This window comes from Ranitomeya variabilis, chromosome 2, assembly GCF_051348905.1.
Source record: "Ranitomeya variabilis isolate aRanVar5 chromosome 2, aRanVar5.hap1, whole genome shotgun sequence".
In the NCBI taxonomy this organism is placed as follows: domain Eukaryota; kingdom Metazoa; phylum Chordata; class Amphibia; order Anura; family Dendrobatidae; genus Ranitomeya; species Ranitomeya variabilis.
The window spans coordinates 716,872,767-716,897,607 of NC_135233.1; the positions used below are offsets into that span (position 1 = coordinate 716,872,767).

Here is a 24,841-nt window from a genome sequence, read left to right on the forward strand (position 1 = left end):
GGCGTTGGAGAGAGTGGATTGTGGTTTTGTGAGAGTCATAAAATGGCGAATAAAAAGCGAACATTTGTTCTGTCTGATTCAGAGAACAGCAGCGATGAGGATTTCCATCAGGTGAGCCGTCACTTCTCTGCATTATTCTTATATATAACTCATTTAGGCAGTGGCGTAGGAAGGGGGGTGCGGGGGGGCGGGCCGCCCCAGGCAGCACAATGCGGGGGTGGGTCACCGGGCCGCGGCCGGCGCTGCAGGCTGCAGCTGTTTAACGCTATTGACGTGCGAGACCGCACCCGCACGTCACTAGTTAACAGCCACCAGCCAATCTGAGGCTGGCAGCTGACGTCAGTCCCAGCGTGCATGTCGCCGGCGTCTGATGTCATTGTCAGTCGCCGGCGAGTGCACGCTTCAGCTGCGTGGAGAGAGCAGGAGCGCGGTCAGGTAAGCAGAACTTGGTTTTTTTCGTATTGTTATACTTTTATATTATATATACATATGTATTTGTGCTGCCCATATAATGCCCTCATGGATATACATGTGTCTGATAGTAATTAGCATTATATAATCTATATGTGATTATGTGTTGGATAATTTGGTACCCCGTTTAATTTATGTAAATGAATTTTTTGCTAGTAAATGCCACCTTTATGCGCCCGATGCTGATTATTTTGCCATAAGTGTTTCTTCTTTTTTCTTGGGTCGTTATTTATATATGTAATGTGTCACTCTGTGGACTTGCCCGGTTTTGCGTGCTATGTGGTGTGCCATTCTTGCAACTTGACCTTATTCGGTCTTATATTTGCGCAAGTATACCCCTTAGAGATGGTGACTTGGCTCCTTATGCACATGTTTATTTTCCTCTCCAAGATGGCCACTTCATCGCATATGCATGCCCGAGTATGGTCTCCAGTAAAATGGCCGCACGGTATAATCTGCGCATGTCTATCTTCATTTCACTCTATGACCCCTGTGCGATGCCCCCAGACGTCATTTTTTTTTCGTGAGGGTGCATTGAGCCGGGGGCATTTATGGCCAATGATTTATGTGTTAGAATACATAACATTGCTGATTGTTGGCTCCTTACTAACTGATAATGGAGAGTAATATTCCTGTTTGGGTATTGGGTAAATGAGCTTTGACCTTAGAAAATCGCAAAAGAGTTTATATCCATCTTACTAGACCTTCTCTATCATTATTAGTATTAATATAAGAATAACATGCCCCCCGCACCCGCATCCGTTACCTCATGTGCCCTTGTGTTATTTTCATACCCTTTACTGATGTTTCTGATGATTTATGTGACATTGGGGGTCTTATATTTCTTCTCTTTTTCTAGTCCCATCCGAAAAAAAGACCGAGACTTCCGGACCAACAGGAAGCTGGCTTTGATACTGGGGTAACATCTGCAGACCCAGGTACTGACCCCGATACAATGTAATCTGCTGATATGGGCCCTCACAATAATGGGTTTATAATAACAGCTTTGCCTGGGATTGTACGGTTTACAGTTTCTATACTTTCTTATTTTTATTCAATTTTAATGTCTTGTGTGTAACTTAAACGTGAATGGCCTATTCTTAGTAAAAGCTGTCAGTGTTTGATCAGTGGTGGTCGGATCCTGGAAAACATCCTTCATTGTAAGCTCAGGCTTGATCTCTTGGGCAGCTGATTCTGGTACTGCAGCTCACACAATAGGACTGGGTTACAAACAATGAAGGGGGCAATGATTAGGTTTCCAGAGGCACTGCGGCTCCTTTATTGTTTTGATAAGACCCACACTAATCATTATGAGCCTATACTAAGTATTGCAACCAATCTTCACGTCCTGAAAGATCCCTTTAGTTATCACTTATTGCTGTTACCTATAATAAACGTCTAACATATCATCTTTTTTTTCACTTCCTCAGATGTAATAACAACTTTTCCGTCATTCAGCAATGACATTTACAGGTAGGATGAATCTCATCTTCTCCATCTCTGAGCTCAGGTCCCATTGGGAGACATTTCTATTGGGGACAATCAGTGTCCTTCATCGTGGCTTCATATGAGACCCTAATGGTTCCTGGGCTGTGAATTATTTCATCTGATCCATTTATATCAATAATTTCATAATTAATTTCATGTAGTTTTAATATTAGAATTTTCCCCATTAATTCCAATTTCTTTATTTGCTTTCACAGTGACTTCAACGTCATTGTTGTGTCTGATGACGATGATTATCTTAGTGGGGAGGAGACATCATCTCCCAAAAGTAAGGACTAATTAGCTGTGTTTTCTAGACACAACCTAGATTTCTGGTATCTGACACAGTCCATTAATCCATTTTCTGTTCTGTTCTATGTTATTCACAGGACTCAGGACTTCTGACATCGAGGCTGATGACGCCCCTGAGCAATGTGGATCTCCACAGATTTATATTCTTAGCGATGGAGACTACAATATAATAACACCATCATCTCCTGTCACTGGTCAGTGTCCAAAACTATGGATTATATCACAGTTTATAAAGATTACACATATTTCCCCTAAATATAATCTAACAACAGACAGGGCACCTTGGCCGGATAGCCAAAAAGTGGTCACAGTCAAGGCACTCTAGAGTAAAAAGGAGTAATGGCCCCGAATATCTGCTGCCTTTTCACTCCCTTTAAATCAAGGGTGGCAAATTTAGCTAAACTGTATACGAATATTACGTAGATGCCCTAATGTAAAAATGACCAAAGATGAAAAGATTTTCACTGCTCCATGTTTCCTTCCAGATACAGAATCATCAGGATGCCTGGAGAGATCCACCTCAGAGGAGCAGTAAGTTACATAAAGTTATGGTATCCTATAAACTAAAAAGTGGTGCAGCCTACTGGTGGACGTCCTCAGCCATCACCTCAGTTCACATAATCCAGCACTCCCACATCTCCTTGCTTTACACCCCAATCCATGTCAGGGTGTAGTTAATCCTCCTCTCTGCCCTATAGAACTCCTGGCTCCCAATGAGACGTTCCAGCTCCGCTCACATAGCAATATATTATATTCTTGCATAGACATTTTCGGGAGATTTATCTCCGTGCTGATACTTCCACCTGCCCGGACTCGTAGCTTGTTGCTGGATGCCCCTGCTGTATATGTGACCTTCTACCATTGGGGTGACTTGATTCTTAATTGGGAAATCCCTTCTAAATTGTAGGGCAAAGGAATGAATAGGTAAATGTTCTGTATGTCCTGAGATATGACCCAAGGCTTCATGTATGATCTTCTATACTTCTAGGCCTATTTGTGCCACTCAGGGCTGGGTCTTAATGGACCTCACATCTCCGGCATCTCCGTATGTGCAGGACTTCCAGAACACCAAATATGAGCTGGTTACATGGCTGTTCAAGATCTTCAACAGCACCGTGTTTGAGAGCAAGGTAAAGTATTACAATCCCCGGGTCGTACATCCTCATTTATATTCTGCTATCTGTAACTCTTCATGTAAACGTCTGTGTAATAAATCATCTATAACTTTTACTATTCCTCCATGTAAATGCACAGTGATACTGCTGCGGAGGAGGTAGCACTCACCCCGGGACCCCGTGGCTACGGGAGTCTTTAGGACCAGTAGTCACAAGTTATACCTCCCTTTTGTAGTGTCTTAGAAGGGACTGTATTTTTCGCTGTTTTTCATTGAATTACAGATATAAAGTATTTTATTTCTTCATTCCTCATCTTTAGCTTCCTGAGTCAAACATAGAAATAAAGTGGAGTAAGAGACTCAGGGTATCAGCTGGAAACTGCCGTAACACCTTTCTGGATGGAGATCTATACTCCATAATTCAACTGTCAGAGAAAGTGTGCGACTCTGCAGGTAAGTCTGATATGACCATCATATAGCAAAAAATTGTCATTGTGATAGAAATAACAGGTTGTTAGGGCCAGACTGAAGTTACTGAAACTTTCATAGCTTGCAAACCAGAGAAACACAGACACACATACACGGCTGTAGGCTCTTAACTGGATAGGATAATTGAAAAACCTTCCATGGCTCCTTTTTCCCTAAGTGTGGGGGGTCCGAAGGTGAACAATGCATAAAATACACATAAATAGTAACTTCCAGGCTTGTAACTAGAAATGACTGGGTCGATGAATCAGAAAAGTCAGCCTGGGTGATGGAGATCCTTCAGATCCTTTAGTTGGGGAAATCTCCAAAGCTCCAGGGCAAAGGTTTCTGAAGCTTTCCCGATTATATGGCCCAGCAGGTTGGCACTTGTGATGTGAAGTATCTTTATAACTTATAGTAACTGTGTAATTTCTATCTTTAGAGCGCCTTAGAGACACATTACTGCACGAAATGTGCCATGCCGCTTGCTGGCATTTAAATGGCGTACAAATTGATGGACATGGTCCATTCTGGGTGTCGTACACCGAACAGGCCGCACGTGTCCACCCCGAGTTACCACCTGTGAGCGTCTATCACACTTTTGACATCAAGTACAAGTACAACTATGTGTGCGCAGGTTGTGGACGCAGGTAAGGAAATATTTTATTTTTATATAATTATAAAGAAACTACATTAATGCAATATTCTGATACCCGGACATCATCTCTAGTAACTGATATTCCTGCCCTTTCTTGCCTGCTAATCCATGTTCTTTCTGTCTCCTTAGAGTCGGACGTTTCTCTAAGATCTGTAAAGAGAAGGAATATTGCCGAAAATGTGGAGGCAAACTTCTTATGGAAAACATCTAAGATGAATACCACCTACCTCTGGGAGGACCATCTACATCTCAGGGAGACCTGCATTCCAGAAATAAGACCTAAATCTGGAAAAATCCACCAAAACCTGCAGAAACATAATCAGGGCTGGACTACCAATCAGAAGCAATTTATTGCTTCCTTTATCCCATGTAAGTATACATGTTTATTGTATAGTAACAATATGAACAACATTTATGCAATGGTCAGTGTCCAGTACATCAGGAAACATATATCCTACCGAAACAATGTTTTATAAACTCACAGCATTAGAAAGGATGGCAGATTAAGATTACAGTGTTAGACTCACCAGTTGAGGTGGATCCTCCAAGCCCAAGGTTGGGGTGGGCACACGGACAACAGACATCGGTGCAGCATAAAGATTGAACCCATAGGACACGGACAGTTGAGGGAAAGGAAACCACAGATAGACAATAGATGTCTAGACAACCGCAAACAGGCAGTCAGAATGAGACATTATCCACGGCTTACTATACGAGCTTCCATTATTTGCAGACCTTGCATAACATCCACGGCTGCTTCCTAAAGGATATTACATCATCCACATCTCATTCCATGATGGATTTCCAGGAGACAAAACATGAGCTGGTTACATGGCTGTTCCAGCTCTACAACCGAACCGTGTTTGAGAACAAGGTAAAATATTACAATCCCCGGGTTGTACATCCTCATCTATGTTCTGCTATCTGTAGCTCTTCATGTAAACTTTCATATAAAAAAAATCAACAATACCCTTTACTATCCCTCTATATAAATGCAGTTATAGAGGTGTAAATGTAACAGTCACCCCAGGCCCTGGTGCCCAACAGAGTCTTTAGGACCAGTAGCCACAAGTTATTCCTCCATTTTGTAGTGTCCTAGAAGGAACTGCTTGTCTACTGTTGTTGATGGAACAACAGATTTAATACATTTTGATTCTTCATTTCTCATGTTTAGGTTCCTGCTTCCATACAAATATCGTGGACCAAAAGACTGAGGGCAACATGAGCCCATTGTATCCATATCTATCAGGAAAAGGATCGATTTCCCAGGATGAGCGGTCAGAAAAAGTCAGTGACTCCGCAGGTAAGTTTCACATGGCAATTATTTTGCAAAAATATAACATTTTCATAGAAGTAACAGATTGTTAAGGCAGGACTAAAGTTACTGCAACTTTTGTAGCTTCCAAGCTGGAGAAACACACATGCTCGGTTATATGTTGTTAACCAAACCATTGAAAAGCCTTTTTTCCGTGTTCCAGAGGTGAGCAGTGGATACACTACATATAATAACTGACTGCCAGGGGTGTAACTAGAAATTGCTGGGTCAATAGATCAGAGGAGTCATCCTGGGTGATGGAGTTACTTTACATCATTTACTTGACGAAAACTCCAAAGCTCCAGGGAAAATGTCTCTTCAGCCTTCCCTATAATATGGCCTAGCAGGTTGGCACTTAGGATGTAAAGTATCTTTACAACTAATATTGTGTATTTTCTATCTTTAGAGTGCCTTACAGACACATTAGCACAGAAATGTGCCATGCCACCTGCTGGCATTTCCAGAGTGCAAAATGATGGACATGGTCCACTGTGGATGTCCTACACTCAGAAGGTCACCCATGTTGACCCTGGGCTTCCACCAGTGAGCATGTATCATACAATTGATGACAACTGAATGCACAATTACGTGTATGCAAGTTGTGAAAACAGGTAAGAAGATATTTTATTTTCATATAGTTATTAAGTATATATTAATGACATTTATATTCTGACACCAAGAGTTCACTGAAGACAAGGATCTAATATTTCACTAATAATCCATGCCCTTCCACTAATAACTGATATTCCTGCTCTTTTCTGTCTATTGTCTATTCTTAAGATAGAAACAAAATGAAGATATACCCTGCTGTTAGTAAATAAGTAAAGGCAATACAGCATATAAATAATAAAGTACTTAGTAAACACCACTTTTGATTTAAAAAAAAGCGTAAAAGCCATCCTACCAGCGTCAGCATATAGTCCAGTACACGTCAGGAAACACATATCCTATGGAAACATTGTCTTATGGACTCACAGCATCAGACTGAATGACAGATTAAGATTAAAGCCAGTATTAAGAGAAATATCAATTGAGCAAAAGACATTTTCTGTAATCACTCAGTTGACATGGGACTGCAAACATGATCATATTCATAAAGTTATATCCTTACGCTATAAAATAAGTGTATTTTTGTTTTAACAAGTCATTCTTATTATCCACATTCACAGAATACGACCAAGGATGCACCTCTTCTTCCAAAATTAAACATCCTGCTCACGGCCTACATGCTATTCTGAAGGCTACGTACTTGGTGGACAACATGACTTGTCCTATCGGAGACTATGCCTACGACTCCTGCGAATGTACATCCTAATGGAAAGTTGTCTGCAAGAGTCATCATAAAGCCTGGAAGAGCAGCTAATGATACCAACCATTGGCCTACTGCAGAAGAGGAGGAAGAGTGTGCTGAGAAAAGGTTGTAAGAGGAAAAAAATAAAATTAGCAAAAATTATATAAAAAAATTATATTCTTCTTCCTCACCCCGACCCCAAATAAAAACAAAGAATATACAGTATGTATTCCTCATCTCTTCATTATCTACTCCTATATCTGCTGGCCATCCTCAGGAACTTCAGATTGCCGAGATGCAGAACCTGCCTGCCACTATCTCTGGCACTGCCTTGTAAGTGAGAAAAATAAAAGGAAACCTATAGGAGTTATCACCTATTCAGGCCATAGGCATCGGAGGTCTGTTGCCTTTACTGTAGACTGCAGTTTGGGGGGAATTTTTCTGTAGACTGAGGGGTTGTGGGACTTCTATTGAAAAAGGAGACCAGCTCACCTGGTCCAGCTTCAAGTTTGACATCAATAGTTAGAATCCATTATTTATTGGTTGCAATTAAAACATGATGATACGGTGCACAATGTATTCAGTGTATGATCAGGTTTTAATCACAACCAATAAATAATAGATTTTAACTATTCATGCCTCAAACTTGGAGCTGGACCATTGTGGAGTGTGATCTTTTTCAATTGTTAGGGGCGCTTACAAAAAGAGGGATAGTGCAAGAGACAATATGGATGTGTCACAGTGTGAGTGTTTCTTTTCATTCAAATGTCAATGGATAATTCACACTGACACTGATGTACCCTGAGACTTCAGGGCAGCTTCAATTTCTTTGGAACTTAATTTTAGCTGCTTATCTACTATCCAGACTATCCTGTGTTTCAACCTTTCAACAATTTTTCTCTGCCGTCCACATCCAGGGAGGTTAGCCTCGGTGTGCCCGGGATGAGTCCGGAATGTGATGGTCAGACGGCGCCATTATTCCAGATACCTTAAGCCCCAGCTGGGACTTCTGTCTTCAATATACCTAGGTCAATCCTGGCTATTTTTTTTTATTTCCCAAGGGAGGTTTGATAAAGACCCAGGAACAGGGTCGAAACGTTACCTTACCTTGGCACTTAATTGTAGTGATATTTTCCTGTGGTGAATGTTCAATAAACTTAAAATCTTTTTTTACTTGCAAATTGAAGCATAAAATCCCTTTTTTTGAGTGCGGCTGCTTCTCTCACCTGATCCAGTCCCACAGTGACTCTGAGCATGAGTGAGCCCTCCCCTTGACCAGACCACAGAGGGCGCAGTTCTAGACTCGACATCCCGGCCGTGAACCAAGTGCGGCCGTTAAATGTATACTCTCCCGCCTGTATTAGCGTTGTGCCGACGCTTAAAAAGAAAGGACTGTCCTCTCTCCAGCGTGACCCATCGTGGAACCAGGACCCGCAAATGGACATTCCAGGACCCCAACGACACCAGAACCCAGGACTTAGACCAGGATGCAAATTAAGGTCTGCGGAAAGAATCTGGGCCACAAAGGAGTGGTGCTGACCTCGGGGGACATAGAACGAGGGTACACGGTCACCTTGGCGATGAATGTGTTGAAAGAGTTCAGAAGTGTTTTGATAAATGAGGCCCCGGATGTATTCCTGCTACAGTGGAGTCCACAGACCCCCAGCAATTGATACGGTTGGCACAGGCCTAAGAAGCCACCGGCGAAGGGAAACTGCTGGGAAAGGTAATCACCCCAGCTACATGTGGATTTAAAATACCTCCTGGAAAGACCGTGCTATCCTTGCCTGTCTGGGCCCAGACGCCCCTGGAAGGGGTAGAGACACAACTGGAGCCAGCTGCTCTGGAGAATTTACCACCCGGGTTATTGGTCGTATGGACGCTGGCTACCGTATGTGAAGGAAAGGTACCAGTGCCCTTTATAAATTTAAAGGAAGAACAGCTCACTTTGTCCCCCACGTGTGAGTTAGCCCAAGTCATCGGCATGCCAGAAGAATTGATACCACGCCAGACCATCCGATTAACCACAAGGGAAGAAGATTCTTGGATCGTAGCTGTAAGAACTATCTCTGCGTCAGAGCCATTCCAGCAAAAAGAGGGGTGGAAAATACTTGACCAAATGCGGACTGAACTTACTGGGCTTACACCTAGCCAGATATAAGTGGAATTCCTGCTGGGACGCTATCGGGATGTGTTCACTCAGCATGACGAAGACTTCGGCTGTACCCCCGCTATCACCCACGAGATCCCAATGGGACAAGCGGCCCCTGTGGGAGCGTTATCGACAGATTCCTCCACAGCTGTATCAGGAAGTAAAGGGGATGTGCAGCGCCCCAGAGTCCTGGTCGTTGCAGTACTGTGGCTCCGCCACTATGGGGAGCCATGGTGCGTCCGATGGCACTGAAGGAGTTCATCTGACCAGGTATCACAGACACCAATACATTTCACAGCCGGGCCTCCGGGGGGAGCTAAGGGTTCTATTCATTAGGCCACTCCCCACCATAGTGGGTAAACTGGGGGTCAGGCAGGAAGTTAGATGAGAAAGCTGACTGGATTGGACGAAGCAACACCTAGTGGCAGAGGGTGTTGTGGACGAAGAGACAGTAGGGTCTCTGTCAGGGGTGGGATCCTGACAGAGGCTTGGCATTGAAAAGAACGTAACGGGTCCGCGCCAGCTCCGGGAAGCGGCGGGATCCAAGAAAGGACTAGAAGCGAGATAGATTGTGCTGAGTGAGAAACGAGATCAAGCAATAGGAGAATTCCAGTAGGGGTCGTGCTGTAAGACCGGAGCAACACCCTACTGAGGCGCACTACCGGTGGCCGGAACGCCGAGGGAGTATTATAACATTCAGCTTCAAGCAATACTCTAAACAGCGGCAGGACAGTCAGTTTAAGGCGGGCTGTCTAACACATATCACCTATGAAGTCTTGGGAGGCAATTGTGGGAGAGGGGCGTCTCTAGGGTCCCGGAAGAACTCCAGGCCTATCCGACAAACGGGTGCCGTTCTAACTGTAACATCAGGAAGGGACGGAAGATTAGAAGAACATCATTTAATCGAGTTGTGAGGGAACTTAAGAAACAGACACAACGGTTGTGGGGTACTTTCCGTAAGCACAGCAGGGGAGGACTACAACACATAGCGCTAAGAAGGAAGGCACCGATTTCCACCTGTGAAGTGAACTCTGGAGGTGCCATTGGACCGGCCGGACTTGCGCAGCCTGGTGAACCGCATTCTGGACTGAGGACTCAGAGATCTCCAGTAAAGAGGTAAAGAGACTGCAACCTGGTGTCCTCGTTATTTACCGCGACCTGCACTCCACAACTGCACCGTTACAACACCACTTACTGCACCGGACGTCCCCCACTGACAGACAGGGCCACGGACCGGGTCTAGCCACCGTGACAACCCCAGGACTGAGACCCAGAGGCCCGGCTCCGGGTACCCCTCGGCCCTGCGGCGGTGTGGGGGCGCTCCAAACTTGGCGTCACGAACAGGATCTACTTAAGCCTGAAGAATCAGGTCATGTGTGCCTTGGAACTGTGATTTACTGTACTTTATTGCAAGGACTGTGTGCTGCGCCACTTGCCGCCAAAATTCGCCGCCATTGCAGCGCTGAGGAGAGCGCCGGAAGAGAAGAGGGGCGTGGAGTGGGCGTAGACGAGCTAGAGAGCGCGAAGAACAATGGCCGCCCAGTCTAAACATTTCTTGGTCCTGAGGACGTGTCCGTCAACAGCCGAGGTCCGCCTCTTGATCCTGTTTGGAGGGTGGAGACCATGGAGACGGGGCCGCCCACGAAAGAGACCGCGGGAAGAAGACATTGGAGAGGAGATAAAGATGGCGACATCAGAAGCACCGCATGGGGATGGTCGAACTCCGAGAGAGGCTGGACAGCCCGGTGTGGCTCGGGATACGCCGCCGCTGCGGGAGCTGACCCTTACGGAGCCAACGATGGGCCAACCCCCCAAGCCGCCGTCGGAAGAGTGCACGGCCGCAGCCGAGGCCCGGCGGATCGCTGCTCGCCTGGAGGCCGATGCTCGAGTGACTGCTCGGCTGGGCCAGCCCACGGAGGTCTGCTTGTCTCCAATGTCCCTTGATCCTCTCAACCCGGTCGCGGCTGGAAGTGCGCCGCTGACACCAGGCTTGAAGCTCATGCCTGAAGCCGAACACCTGCGGCACATGATGGCTGCATGGCGAGCCCGGCCACAACCGGTACCCCAGGTAGACTTACTCACTGTTGCGGAGTCCCCCTTGTCCCACTGGGGTGTAGTGGTCTCCTTCAACCCCCGATACGGACGCGGGGTTATCCAGGAGATCGGGGAGCCGCTACAAGTCCACGTGGACCGAGGAGAGGTGGAGCCTTGCAGTGGAAGATTTGATCGTGACCTGGAGCCGGGTGATGCCGTCACTTATACCAGGTGGAGGAGGGCAACCAGCAAAGCGGGCTGGATGGCGCGGGGCGTCCAGCGGTGCATTGCGCTTCAGGCCGCCGCTGCCACTTCCGAAGAGAAACCTCCCACCGATAGGACAACAGAACCTGGTCCTGGGGAGCAGCGAGGGACCCGGACCTACCATGCACCGTGGGGGCGTGCCGGATCCTCGGTAAAAAGAACATCCCGGCGGGGAATCCTGTCGCTGTTGGGGCGGGACCCGATCCTTGAACCAGCCGGACGACCCATTGGTCTGGTGAGGCCCGGGAGGAAACCACCTTCCTCCCCGAAGAATGAGTAAGCATGACTGCTTTAAAAATGTATATAGTTCTTCGTTTAACTGTTTGTTCCTGTTTTGCTGCTGAACCCGTCTAGGGTTAACTTTTAAAAGGGATCCCTTTGTTGACCCGGGATCCCAATTGTTTGGTTTGTTTTTCCACTTTTTGTTTCCTGTTATCAAGAACTGCCGCAATCATGGACCGTGCATGATACAAACTTTTTGTATATAGTTAGCACCTTATTAAAGGTGCTTCCTACTGGTTTTACTTAGAAAGAGACTCTTTGTGAAGATACCACACTGGAGCTTTTGCTGAGTATGGACTGGTAGCTAGAGAACAAATGCTACCTCCTAAAGACTTGGTCCCCTCTTAAAGGGGATGTTCACGTGTTGCACTTAAAGAAATGGTATTGCTTTAAGACTGATAGATAGCAATGATGTTTGATAAGAGAAAATGATGATGCTTACATGTAAAAGTTATATGTATCCAACTGGTTAACTGTAAAGAAATGCTGATAATGTTCCTTAGAAGAAAGATTGAGAGACAGAAGGAAGATGCAGTAGGCCCATAGGGGTAGACAGAGTGTCCTGCATAGTTGGAAGTAAGAAAGTATTAATGAAGGTTGATGATCTAAGAAGATAGTTGATAATGTTGATAAGAAACTGGGGATAGAAGGTAAACCCTGAGTCCTCCATAGAAAGTTAAGAAGAGTTAATAATGTGCTACAGAGGACAGAAAGTGAACCCGTAGGGGTTAGGTAGTGAGTCCTCCTAGGAGCTATACGTAGATGGCTCAGTGCTTCTAAAACTGAAAGTATGTTATGTCCTATACTATGTATAGTAGTTGAAAAGGCAGTAGGCCCTGGCTGAACGGGGCGGTTCTGTAACAGAAAGGAGAGGCAGTAGGTCTGGTGCCAATAGGACAGGCGGTCCTGCAGATCCAAAGTAGGAGAATGAGAAAGTTAAAATGCCTTATAATGTGATTATAGGAAGGTCTTTAGTGGATAAAGAGTGTATGTCCTTAAAGGCAAAGTTAAATTATTGTTCAATAATGTTTGCACTTAGTAGGATACCCGGTTGGGTAAGAAAAGTTAATTATAGCATGTTGCTATGACATTTTTGCCATGTTTGTAACGTTCAAGTGTCCTTACCTCCCATAAAGGGAAGCTTGTTCAAGTATACTTATTGTCATTGCACTCAACAAAAATTGTATGTCTTTTTGCTAACTTGTATTGTTGTTTTCTTCCCAGTCCCGGAGTACTGTGTTTAACCAGGGGGGAGTGCAGCGCCCCAGAGTCCTGGTCGTTGCAGTACTGTGGCTCCGCCACTATGGGGAGCCATGGTGCGTCCGATGGCACTGAAGGAGTTCATCTGACCAGGTATCACAGACACCAATACATTTCACAGCCGGGCCTCCGGGGGGAGCTAAGGGTTCTATTCATTAGGCCACTCCCCACCATAGTGGGTAAACTGGGGGTCAGGCAGGAAGTTAGATGAGAAAGCTGACTGGATTGGACGAAGCAACACCTAGTGGCAGAGGGTGTTGTGGAGGAAGAGACAGTAGGGTCTCTGTCATGGGTGGGATCCTGACAGAGGCTTGGCATTGAAAAGAACGTAACGGGTCCGCGCCAGCTCCGGGAAGCGGCGGGATCCAAGAAAGGACTAGAAGCGAGATAGATTGTGCTGAGTGAGAAACGAGATCAAGCAATAGGAGAATTCCAGTAGGGGTCGTGCTGTAAGACCGGAGCAACACCCTACTGAGGCGCACTACCGGTGGCCGGAACGCCGAGGGAGTATTATAACATTCAGCTTCAAGCAATACTCTAAACAGCGGCAGGACAGTCAGTTTAAGGCGGGCTGTCTAACACATATCACCTATGAAGTCTTGGGAGGCAATTGCGGGAGAGGGGCGTCTCTAGGGTCCCGGAAGAACTCCAGGCCTATCCGACAAACGGGTGCCGTTCTAACTGTAACATCAGGAAGGGACGGAAGATTAGAAGAACATCATTTAATCGAGTTGTGAGGGAACTTAAGAAACAGACACAATGGTTGTGGGGTACTTTCCGTAAGCACAGCAGGGGAGGACTACAACACATAGCGCTAAGAAGGAAGGCACCGATTTCCACCTGTGAAGTGAACTCTGGAGGTGCCATTGGACCGGCCGGACTTGCGCAGCCTGGTGAACCGTATTCTGGACTGAGGACTCAGAGATCTCCAGTAAAGAGGTAAAGAGACTGCAACCTGGTGTCCTCGTTATTTACCGCGACCTGCACTCCACAACTGCACCGTTACAACACCACTTACAGCACCGGACGTCCCCCACTGACAGACAGGGCCACGGACCGGGTGTAGCCACCGTGACAACCCCAGGACTGAGACCCAGAGGCCCGGCTCCGGGTACCCCTCGGCCCTGCAGCGGTGTGGGGGCGCTCCAGATGCTCTCTCCAAAGCCTCATTATGGTGGTCAATTAGACCTTTAACTTCACGGATACCGCTACGGAACCCGCAGAACAGGCGGTTTCGTTTAGAAGGTCGAGACCAGCTCCTAAGGTCTTTGCCACACTCAGAGAATTTGAGGAGGTATTTTCTACGGAATGGGAAAACCCAACCAGATGCTTCCAAAGAGAGAAGTGCCTCAGCGTCCTATATCCCTTCGCCCCTGAGCTCACGGCGAACTGGACCACTTCTCAAACTGTGGACCCTCCAGTTTCCAGACTGTCCACCAACACGGTCGTCCCACTTACAACGGGAGCATCCCTCATGGACTCAAATGACAGGATCATAGAGTCTTTTGCTAAGTCTGCCTTTGAAGTGGCCGCTTCTACATTGTGCCCTGCCCTTGCCACCGCCTGGGTGTCAAAGTCCATAGCTGCATGGGCTAAACAACTCCGTCAGGGCATTCTTTCTGGAGTCCGAACGGAGGAATTGGCCGACCTCGAGGACCAGTTTCCTCATGCAGGGAAGTACATGGTATCCACCTCCCTGGACACCGCTTCATGTGCAGCTCAGGCGTCCAGCAATATTGTGGCCATCTAATGGACTATTTGGCTTAAGGCATGGCAGGCGGACTTATCTTCAAAAAAGTCACTTACCAGCTTGCCTTTCCAGGGTTCGCGTCTATTTGGCTCCAAGTTGGACCAAATTATTAAGGAGGCAACTGGAGGGACGAGCTCCCTCCTTCCTCGGTCCAGACTTCACCGGCCTCCTCTGAAGGGTAAGTTTTGTTCCTTTCTGCCCTTTCAGCGTTTGTCTGCAACGGAAGATTTTTCCCACCAGGAGTGGCCACAGGCTCGCCAGGATAGGAAAATTGCATATTTTCCTTTCACTCATGACAGCACACCTGAGAGAGAGAGAGAGGGATCCACCCACCCAAGACTGGAACCTACTGAAATAAAAAGGCGGTACCTCTCCCCCACTTTAGTTGGGTTCCTGGCCTTGATGGGATTCCCATACTGAGAAAGACGGTCACCTGTAATGGGTGAAAGGAAAGGTCCCAGGCCCGTCCCTGCGTCTGAAGAACAGGTCTCGTACCTGTTGTGCTGGCCTTCCGGTTCTGGAAATGCTGTCCATGAGTCCCACAGGGGCTCAGTGTATTAGGGGGCACAGGCGGCGTAGTCGGTTTATCCTGGCTTGGTCCACCATGCCGCCTTCCCCCTGCTGCACTCCCTGAGCTGGCTCCCAGCTGGTCTCAGCATGGTTGAGCGGCTGGGGCATCTTATGGGTACCGCCTACAACATGGGCAGGATGGTGGTGCGACAAGGCATGCTGGTAGGCGCCCCCGAGTGACGTCAAGAAGGTGTGCCGGAAGCAAGAGACGGCACCCTATGCAATGCCGGATGCTATTTTGGAATGAGGAGCGTGTCTGGCCGGCTTTTGCGGCGAGGGGGAGGGCAATCATCGGAACTGGAATGGAGGCCCCACAAGATGGCACTGGCTACCACTTCATAAGGTCAAGGAGCGGAGCAGGTAGCTGCTGAAGCCAGATCATCGCATGAGATGAAGATGGACCAAAACGATTTGCTCACCATCAGCATGGACACAAGGAAGGCAGCCGTCCAAGTGGCAGGAGTGTAATAGTGTGCAGGGTTGCGTATGTCACCACGGAACAGACAGACCAACTGTTGAGGGGAATTTATTAACAGGAGTAGATTCTCCTCGCAGGGAGTAAACAGGGGGTTAATAGAGGTAAATCAATAGTAAACAGTTAAACGGAAACGAAAGGGTTAACGAGTGTTCTTGTAACTTATCAGTCCAGGGAGGTCCTGACTGAAGGGTCCTTATTCCAATGTGGGTACAGTCACCAACAGCACTTGAAAAGTCTGAAGTCTTTCCTGTCTTCTGAGAACTGGAGACTCCTGGAGACTCCGGGGTTAAACCTTTGCAGCCTGTTCTTCTCAAAGTGAAACTGGAACCAGGAAATAGCACAGTCTCCGTCGCTGCTGCAAGAGCCTCTGTGCACCAGGCTGACAGTCTCTCTGTAGTAACGGTGTCACACACACACTGGGCAGTTACTTATCACACTCAGGGATCTTTGCTTGTCACTGCGGTCACCAGGGCTGCACAGTCACTGTCTCTGATTCAGGAGGCTTCCAAATCTAAACCCCTACATCCAGCCTTCACTCTGGTGGGTATCTCAGCCTCAGTGCCCTCACGGGGAGCACTACTTTTAGGGGAGCACGGCGCTGCAGCCTGCCCTCTCTTTGGCGCGCTGCCTTTCCTCTGCTCTCCCGCTCTTTTCTGACCACTCCCCTCTCTCTTCCCAGCAGTCCCCTGGTCCCCTCTGTCCAAGGCAGAAAGTCTTCCCCCCAACAACCCAGCTGTCTGACTAAGTGGTTCCAGGCAAGGAGCAGGGAAAGCAACCTCCTTACAGGAGCAGCAGCCGTCCCAGCCAGAGGAGCAGGGCATACCAGGGCTCCTCTCTGTCCAGAGAGGATTCGTCATGTGTCCTGCCGCAGCCTCCGAATCCTTTACCTTTGATTGACAATATACTATTGGCCCCATTTCCTACTCCTTTTATAATTGTCCCCATATACTGGTCCATATGTAATTGGCCCCATATACTGCTCCATATGTGATTGACCCCATATACTGGTCCATATGTAATTGGCCCCATATACAGTACAGACCAAAAGTTTGGACACACCTTCTCATTTAAAGATTTTTCTGTATTTTCATGACTATGAAAATTGAACATTCACACTGAAGGCATCAAAACTATGAATTAAAATATGTGGAATTATATACTTAACAAAAAAGTGTGAAACAACTGAAAATATGTCTTATATTCTAGGTTCTTCAAAATAGCCACCTTTTGCTTTGATGACTGCTTTGCACACTCTTGGCATTCTCTTGATGAGCTTCAAGAGGTAGTCACTGGGAATGGTCTTCCAATAATCTTGAAGGAGTTCCCAGAGATGCTTAGCACTTGTTGGCCCTTTTGCCTTCACTCTGCGGTCCAGTTCACCCCAAACCATTTCGATTGGGTTCAGGTCTGATGACTGTGGAGGCCAGGTCATCTGGCGTAGCACCCCATCACTCTCCTTCTTGGTCAAATAGCCTTTAGACAGCCTGGAGGTGTGTTTGCGGTCATTGTCCTGTAGAAAAATAAATGATGGTCCAACTAAACGCAAACCGGATGGAATAGCATGCCGCTGCAAGATGCTGTGGTAGCCATGCTGGTTCAGTATGCCTTCAATTTTGAATAAATCCCCAGCAGTGTCACCAGCAAAGCACCCCCACACCATCACACCTCCTCCTCCATGCTTCACGGTGGGAACCAGGCATGTAGAGTCCATCCGCTCACCTTTTCTGCGTCGCACAAAGACAAGGTGGTTGGAACCAAAGATCTCAAATTTGGACTCATCAGACCAAAGCACAGATTTCCACTGGTCTAATGTCCATTCCTTGTGTTCTTTAGCCCAAACAAGTCTCTTCTGCTTGTTGCCTGTCCTTAGCAGTGGTTTCCTAGCAGCTATTTTACCATGAAGGCCTGCTGCACAAAGTCTCCTCTTAACAGTTGTTGTAGAGATATGTCTGCTGGTAGAACTTTGTGTGGCATTGACCTGGTCTCTAATCTGAGCTGCTGTTAACCTGCGATTTCTGAGGCTGGTGACTCGGATAAACTTATCCTCAGAAGCAGAGGTGACTATTTGTCTTCCTTTCCTGGGGCTGTACTCATGTGAGCCAGTTTCTTTGTAGCGCCTGATGGTTTTTGCCACTGCACTTGGGGACACTTTTAAAGTTTGCCCAATTTTTCGGACTGACTGACCTTCATTTCTTAAAGTAATGATGGCCACTCGTTTTTCTTTACTTAGCTGCTTTTTTCATGCCATAATGCAAATTCTAACAGTCTATTCAGTAGGACTATCAGCTGTGTATCCACCAGACTTCTGTACAACACAACTGATGGTTCCAACCCCATTTATAAGGCAGGAAATCCCACTTATTAAACCTGACAGGGCACACCTGTTAAATGAAAACCATTCCGGGTGACTACCTCTTGAATCTCATCAGGAGAATGCCAAGAGTGTGCAAAGCAGTCATCAAAGCAAAAGGTGGCTACTTTGAGGAACCTAGAATATAAGACATATTTTCAGTTGTTTCACACTTTTTTGTTAAGTATATAATTCCACATGTGTTCATTCATAGTTTTGATGCCTTCAGTATGAATGTACAATTTTTTCATAGTCATGAAAAGACAGAAAAATCTTTAAATGAGGAGGTGTGTCCAAACTTTTGGTCTGTACTGTACTTCTCCATATATAATTGGCCCCATAAGATGCTCCATATGTAATTGGATCCATATTATTCTCCATATATAATTGGCCCCATAAGATTCTCCATATGTAATTGGCTCCATATTATGCTCCATATGTAATTGGCCCCATATACTATTGGTCCCATATACTGCTCCATTCAAAATTGGCACCATATACTCCTCCATATGTAATTGGCCCCCTAAATTGTTCCATATGTAATTGGTTCAATATTCTGCTCCATATGTAACTGGCCCCTTATAATGCTCCATATGTAATTGGTCCAATATACTGCTCCATATGTAATTGACCCCATAAGATGCTCCATACATAATTGACCCCATAAGATAATCCATATAAAATTGTCCCCATATACTGCTCCATATGTAATTAGCCCATATACTACTCCTTATATAATTAGACGCATATACTGCTCCATATATTATTGGCCCCATATGCTGCTGCATATGTAATTGTCACCATACACTGGTCCATATGTAATTGTCCCCATACACTGGTCCATATGTAATTGGCCCCATATACTGCTCCATTTGTAATTGGCCCCATATACTGCTCCATATGTAATTGGTGCCATATGCTGCTCCATATGTAATTGGCCCCATATACTGCTCCATATATTATTGCCCCCATATACTGCTCCATATGTAATTGGCCCCATATACTGCTCAATATATAATTGGCCCCATAAGATGCTCCATATGTAATTGGCACCATACACCACTACATATGTACTTGTCCCACAGTCCTGTAAGCCTCGGTTTCTTATAGAAGAATATTTGTCTTATTTGATAAATCTGAGCCATTTTTTTTATAAAACTGTAATTTTTTTAAGTTACAGAAAAAGCTAAACAGCGAGAAAAGATTTAGGAAGCAGACATACAAACTTATAAAAGCAATGATAAAATGAGGAACGAAGGGAGGAAAATAAAAGGGGGAAATCTATTTTCACCAATAGACAACACTTTTTACAAACAGACTTCATTGGAAATAACCCCACCATTATTACCCCATGTGATTAGAATAATTATCGGGGATATTCGTGCAGCCTCCTGTCTGTACATACATAGCTGCTTATAATTGTATATGTGCTGAGGTCACAGTGATGATGGTGCAGAGCTGATGGAGTCACTACAGTGATGTCACAGTTACCGGACAGTTCTAGATGCCGTGTAACGCGTAATTCCGTTGAGGGTTGTTGAAGGCGTTGGAGAGAGTGGATTGTGGTTTTGTGAGAGTCATAAAATGGCGAATAAAAAGCGAACATTTGTTCATTCTGATTCAGAGAACAGCAGCGATGAGGATTTCCATCAGGTGAGCCGTCACTTCTCTGCATTATTCTTATATATAACTCATTTAGGCAGTGGCGTAGGAAGGGGGGTGCGGGGGGGCGGGCCGCCCCAGGCAGCACAATGCGGGGGTGGGTCACTGGGCCGCGGCCGGCGCTGCAGGCTGCAGCTGTTTAACGCTATTGACGTGCGAGACCGCACCCGCACGTCACTAGTTAACAGCCACCAGCCAATCTGAGGCTGGCAGGTGACGTCAGTCCCAGCGTGCATGTCGCCGGCGTCTGATGTCATTGTCAGTCGCCGGCGAGTGCACGCTTCAGCTGCGTGGAGAGAGCAGGAGCGCGGTCAGGTAAGCAGAACTTGGTTTTTTTCGTATTGTTATACTTTTATATTATATATACATATGTATTTGTGCTGCCCATATAATGCCCTCATGGATATACATGTGTCTGATAGTAATTAGCATTATATAATCTATATGTGATTATGTGTTGGATAATTTGGTACCCCGTTTAATTTATGTAAATGAATTTTTTGCTAGTAAATGCCACCTTTATGCGCCCGATGCTGATTATTTTGCCATAAGTGTTTCTTCTTTTTTCTTGGGTCGTTATTTATATATGTAATGTGTCACTCTGTGGACTTGCCCGGTTTTGCGTGCTATGTGGTGTGCCATTCTTGCAACTTGACCTTATTCGGTCTTATATTTGCGCAAGTATACCCCTTAGAGATGGTGACTTGGCTCCTTATGCGCATGTTTATTTTCCTCTCCAAGATGGCCACTTCATCGCATATGCATGCCCGGGTATGGTCTCCAGTAAAATGGCCGCGCAGTATAATCTGCGCATGTCTATCTTCATTTCACTCTATGACCCCTGTGCGATGCCCCCAGACGTCATTTTTTTTTCGTGAGGGTGCATTGAGCCGGGGGCATTTATGGCCAATGATTTATGTGTTAGAATACATAACATTGCTGATTGTTGGCTCCTTACTAACTGATAATGGAGAGTAATATTCCTGTTTGGGTATTGGGTAAATGAGCTTTGACCTTAGAAAATCGCAAAAGAGTTTATATCCATCTTACTAGACCGTCTCTATCATTATTAGTATTATTATAAGAATAACATGCCCCCCGCACCCCGCATCCGTTACCTCATGTGCCCTTGTGTTATTTTCATACCCTTTACTGATGTTTCTGATGATTTATGTGACATTGGGGGTCTTATATTTCTTCTCTTTTTCTAGTCCCATCCGAAAAAAAGACCGAGACTTCCGGACCAACAGGAAGCTGGCTTTGATACTGGGATAACATCTGCAGCACCGCTGCGCTCTGCTCTCACTTTCCGGCCGGCACTCAGAGCAGGAAGCAGACGGCAAGGGACCTGAAGGACACCGACGGGTGAGTATGTACGGTTTGTTTTTTTACGTTTACGCTTGTAACCAGGGTAAACATCGGGTTACTAAGCGCGGCCCTGCGCTTAGTTACCCGATGTTTACCCTGGTTACAAGCGAAGACATCGCTGGATCGCTGTCACACACAACGATCCAGCGATGTCAGCGGGTGATCAAGCGACGAAAGAAAGTTCCAAACGATCTGCTATGACGTACGATTCTCAGCAGGGTGTCTGATCGCAGTAGCGTGTCAGACCCAGCGATATCGTAACGATATCGCTAGAACGTCACGAATCGTAACGTCGTAGCGATGGAAATTTCAATGTGTGACGGTACCCTAAGTATTGCAATTTGCCACCAATCTTCACGTTCTGAAAGATCCCTTTAGTTATCACTTATTGCTGTTACCTATAATAAACGTCTAACATATCATCTTTTTTTTCACTTCCTCAGATGTAATAACTTTTCCGTCATTCAGCAATGACATTTACAGGTAGGATGAATCTCATCTTCTCCATCTCTGAGCTCAGGTCCCATTGGGAGACATTTCTATTGGGGACAATCAGTGTCCTTCATCGTGGCTTCATATGAGACCCTAATGGTTCCTGGGCTGTGAATTATTTCATCTGATCCATTTATATCAATAATTTCATAATTAATTTCATGTAGTTTTAATATTAGAATTTTCCCCATTAATTCCAATTTCTTTATTTGCTTTCACAGTGACATCAACATCATTGTTGTGTCTGATGACGATGATTATCTTAGTGGGGAGGAGACATCATCTCCCAAAAGTAAGGACTAATTAGCTGTGTTTTCTAGACACAACCTAGATTTCTGGTATCTGACACAGTCCATTAATCCATTTTCTGTTCTGTTCTATGTTATTCACAGGACTCAGGACTTCTGACATCGAGGCTGATGACGCCCCTGAGCAATGTGGATCTCCACAGATTTATATTCTCAGCGATGGAGACTACAATATAATGACACCATCATCTCCTGTCACTGGTCAGTGTCCAAAACTATGGATTATATCACAATTTATAAAGATTACACATATTTCCCCTAAATATAATCTAACAACAGACAGGGCACCTTGGCCGGATAGCCAAAAAGTGGTCACAGTCAAGGCAGTAAAAAGGAGTAATGGCCCCGAATATCTGCTGCCTTTTCACTCCCTTTAAATCAAGGGTGGAAAATTTAGCTAAACTGTATACGAATATAACGTAGATGCCCTAATGTAAAAATGACCAAAGATGAAAAGATTTTCACTGCTCCATGTTTCCTTCCAGATACAGAATCATCAGGATGCCTGGAGAGATCCACCTCAGAGGAGCAGTAAGTTACATAAAGTTATGGTATACTATAAACTAAAAAGTGGTGCCCCCTGCTGGTGGACGTCCTCAGCCATCACCTCAGTTCACATAATCCAACACTCCCACATCTCCTTGCTTTACACCCCAATCCATGTCAGGGTGTAGTTAATCCTCCTCTCTGCCCTATAGAACTCCTGGCTCCCAATGAGACGTTCCAGCTCCGCTCACATAGCAATATATTATATTCTTGCATAGACATTTTCGGGAGATTTATCTCCGTGCTGATACTTCCACCTGCCCGGACTCGTAGCTTGTTGCTGGATGCCCCTGCTGTATATGTGCCCCTGACCTTCTACCATTGGGGTGACTCGATTCTTAATTGGGAAATCCCTTCTAAATTGTAGGGGAAAGAAATTAATAGGTAAATGTTCTGTATGTCCTGAGATATGACCTAAGGCTTCATGTATGATCTTCTATACTTCTAGGCCTATTTGTGCCACTCAGGGCTGGGTCTTAATGGACCTCACATCTCCGGCATCTCCGTATGTGCAGGACTTCCCAAACACCAAATATGAGCTGGTTACATGGCTGTTCAAGATCTTCAACAGCACCGTGTTTGAGAGCAAGGTAAAGTATTACAATCCCCGGGTCGTACATCCTCATCTATATTCTGCTATCTGTAACTCTTCATGTAAACGTCTGTGTAATAAATCATCTATAACTTTTACTATTCCTCCATGTAAATGTACAGTGATACTGGTGCGGAGGAGGTAGCACTCACCCCGAGACCCTGTGGCTATGGGAGCCTTTAGGACCAGTAGTCACAAGTTATACCTCCCTTTTGTAGTGTCTTAGAAGGGACTGTATTTTTCGCTGTTTTTCATTGAATTACAGATATAAAGTATTTTATTTCTTCATTCCTCATCTTTAGCTTCCTGAGTCAAACATAGAAATAAAGTGGAGTAAGAGACTCAGGGTATCAGCTGGAAACTGCCGTAACACCTTTCTGGATGGAGATCTATACTCCATAATTCAACTGTCAGAGAAAGTGTGCGACTCTGCAGGTAAGTCTGATATGACCATCATATAGCAAAAAATTGACATTGTGATAGAAATAACAGGTTGTTAGGGCCAGACTGAAGTTACTGAAACTTTCATAGCTTGCAAACCAGAGAAACACAGACACACATACACGGCTGTAGGCTCTTAACTGGATAGGATAATTGAAAAACCTTCCATGGCTCCTTTTTCCCTAAGTGTGGGGGGTCCGAAGGTGAACAATGTATAAAATACACATAAATAGTAACTTCCAGGCTTGTAACTAGAAATGACTGGGTCGATGAATCAGAAAAGTCAGCCTGGGTGATGGAGATCCTTCAGATCCTTTAGTTGGGGAAATATCCAAAGCTCCAGGGCAAAGGTTTCTGAAGCTTTCCCGATTATATGGCCCAGCAGGTTGGCACTTGTGATGTGAAGTATCTTTATAGCTTATAGTAACTGTGTAATTTCTATCTTTAGAGCGCCTTAGAGACACATTACTGCACGAAATGTGCCATGCCGCTTGCTGGCATTTAAATGGCGTACAAATTGATGGACATGGTCCATTCTGGGTGTCGTACACCGAACAGGCCGCACGTGTCCACCCCGAGTTACCACCTGTGAGCGTCTATCACACTTTTGACATCAAGTACAAGTACAACTATGTGTGCGCAGGTTGTGGACGCAGGTAAGGAAATATTTTATTTTTATATAATTATAAAGAAACTACATTAATGCAATATTCTGATACCCGGACATCATCTCTAGTAACTGATATTCCTGCCCTTTCTTGCCTGCTAATCCATGTTCTTTCTGTCTCCTTAGAGTCGGACGTTTCTCTAAGATCTGTAAAGAGAAGGAATATTGCCGAAAATGTGGAGGCAAACTTCTTATGGAAAACATCTAAGATGATAACCACCTACCTCTGGGAGGACCATCTACATCTCAGGGAGACCTGCATTCCAGAAATAAGACCTAAATCTGGAAAAATCCACCAAAACCTGCAGAAACATAATCAGGGCTGGACTACCAATCAGAAGCAATTTATTGCTTCCATTATCCCATGTAAGTATACATGTTTATTGTATAGTAACAATATGAACAACATTTGTACAATAGTCAGTGTCCAGTACGTCAGGAAACATATATCCTACAGAAACACTGTTTTATAAACTCACAGCATTAGAGAGGATGGCAGATTAAGATTACAGTG

At 45.4% G+C, this 24,841-nt stretch overlaps 1 protein-coding gene across 2 annotated transcripts; it reads left to right on the forward strand.

Annotated features, from left to right (window-relative positions):
* Nucleotides 1-24,568, forward strand: LOC143809859 (germ cell nuclear acidic protein-like). 2 transcript variants are annotated; one of them, XM_077292842.1, is made up of 14 exons: nt 1-111; nt 1,331-1,409; nt 1,902-1,944; nt 2,175-2,245; nt 2,346-2,462; nt 2,754-2,799; nt 3,257-3,398; nt 3,703-3,835; nt 4,290-4,497; nt 4,635-4,874; nt 5,239-5,379; nt 5,680-5,808; nt 6,227-6,431; nt 6,990-7,244. In XM_077292842.1, the coding sequence occupies exons 1-10, from the start codon at nt 43-45 to the stop codon at nt 4,714-4,716; spliced, it is 990 nt and encodes a 329-aa protein (XP_077148957.1). In that variant the 5' UTR covers nt 1-42; the 3' UTR covers nt 4,717-4,874; nt 5,239-5,379; nt 5,680-5,808; nt 6,227-6,431; nt 6,990-7,244. The 2 variants fall into 2 exon arrangements, with proteins under 2 accessions (XP_077148957.1, XP_077148958.1); XM_077292843.1 differs by lacking the exons at nt 1,902-1,944; nt 2,175-2,245; nt 2,346-2,462; ... (7 more) ...; nt 6,227-6,431; nt 6,990-7,244 and adding exons at nt 21,725-21,764; nt 21,995-22,065; nt 22,166-22,282; ... (3 more) ...; nt 24,109-24,316; nt 24,454-24,568.
* The last annotated feature ends 273 nt before the right edge of the window (nt 24,569-24,841 follow it).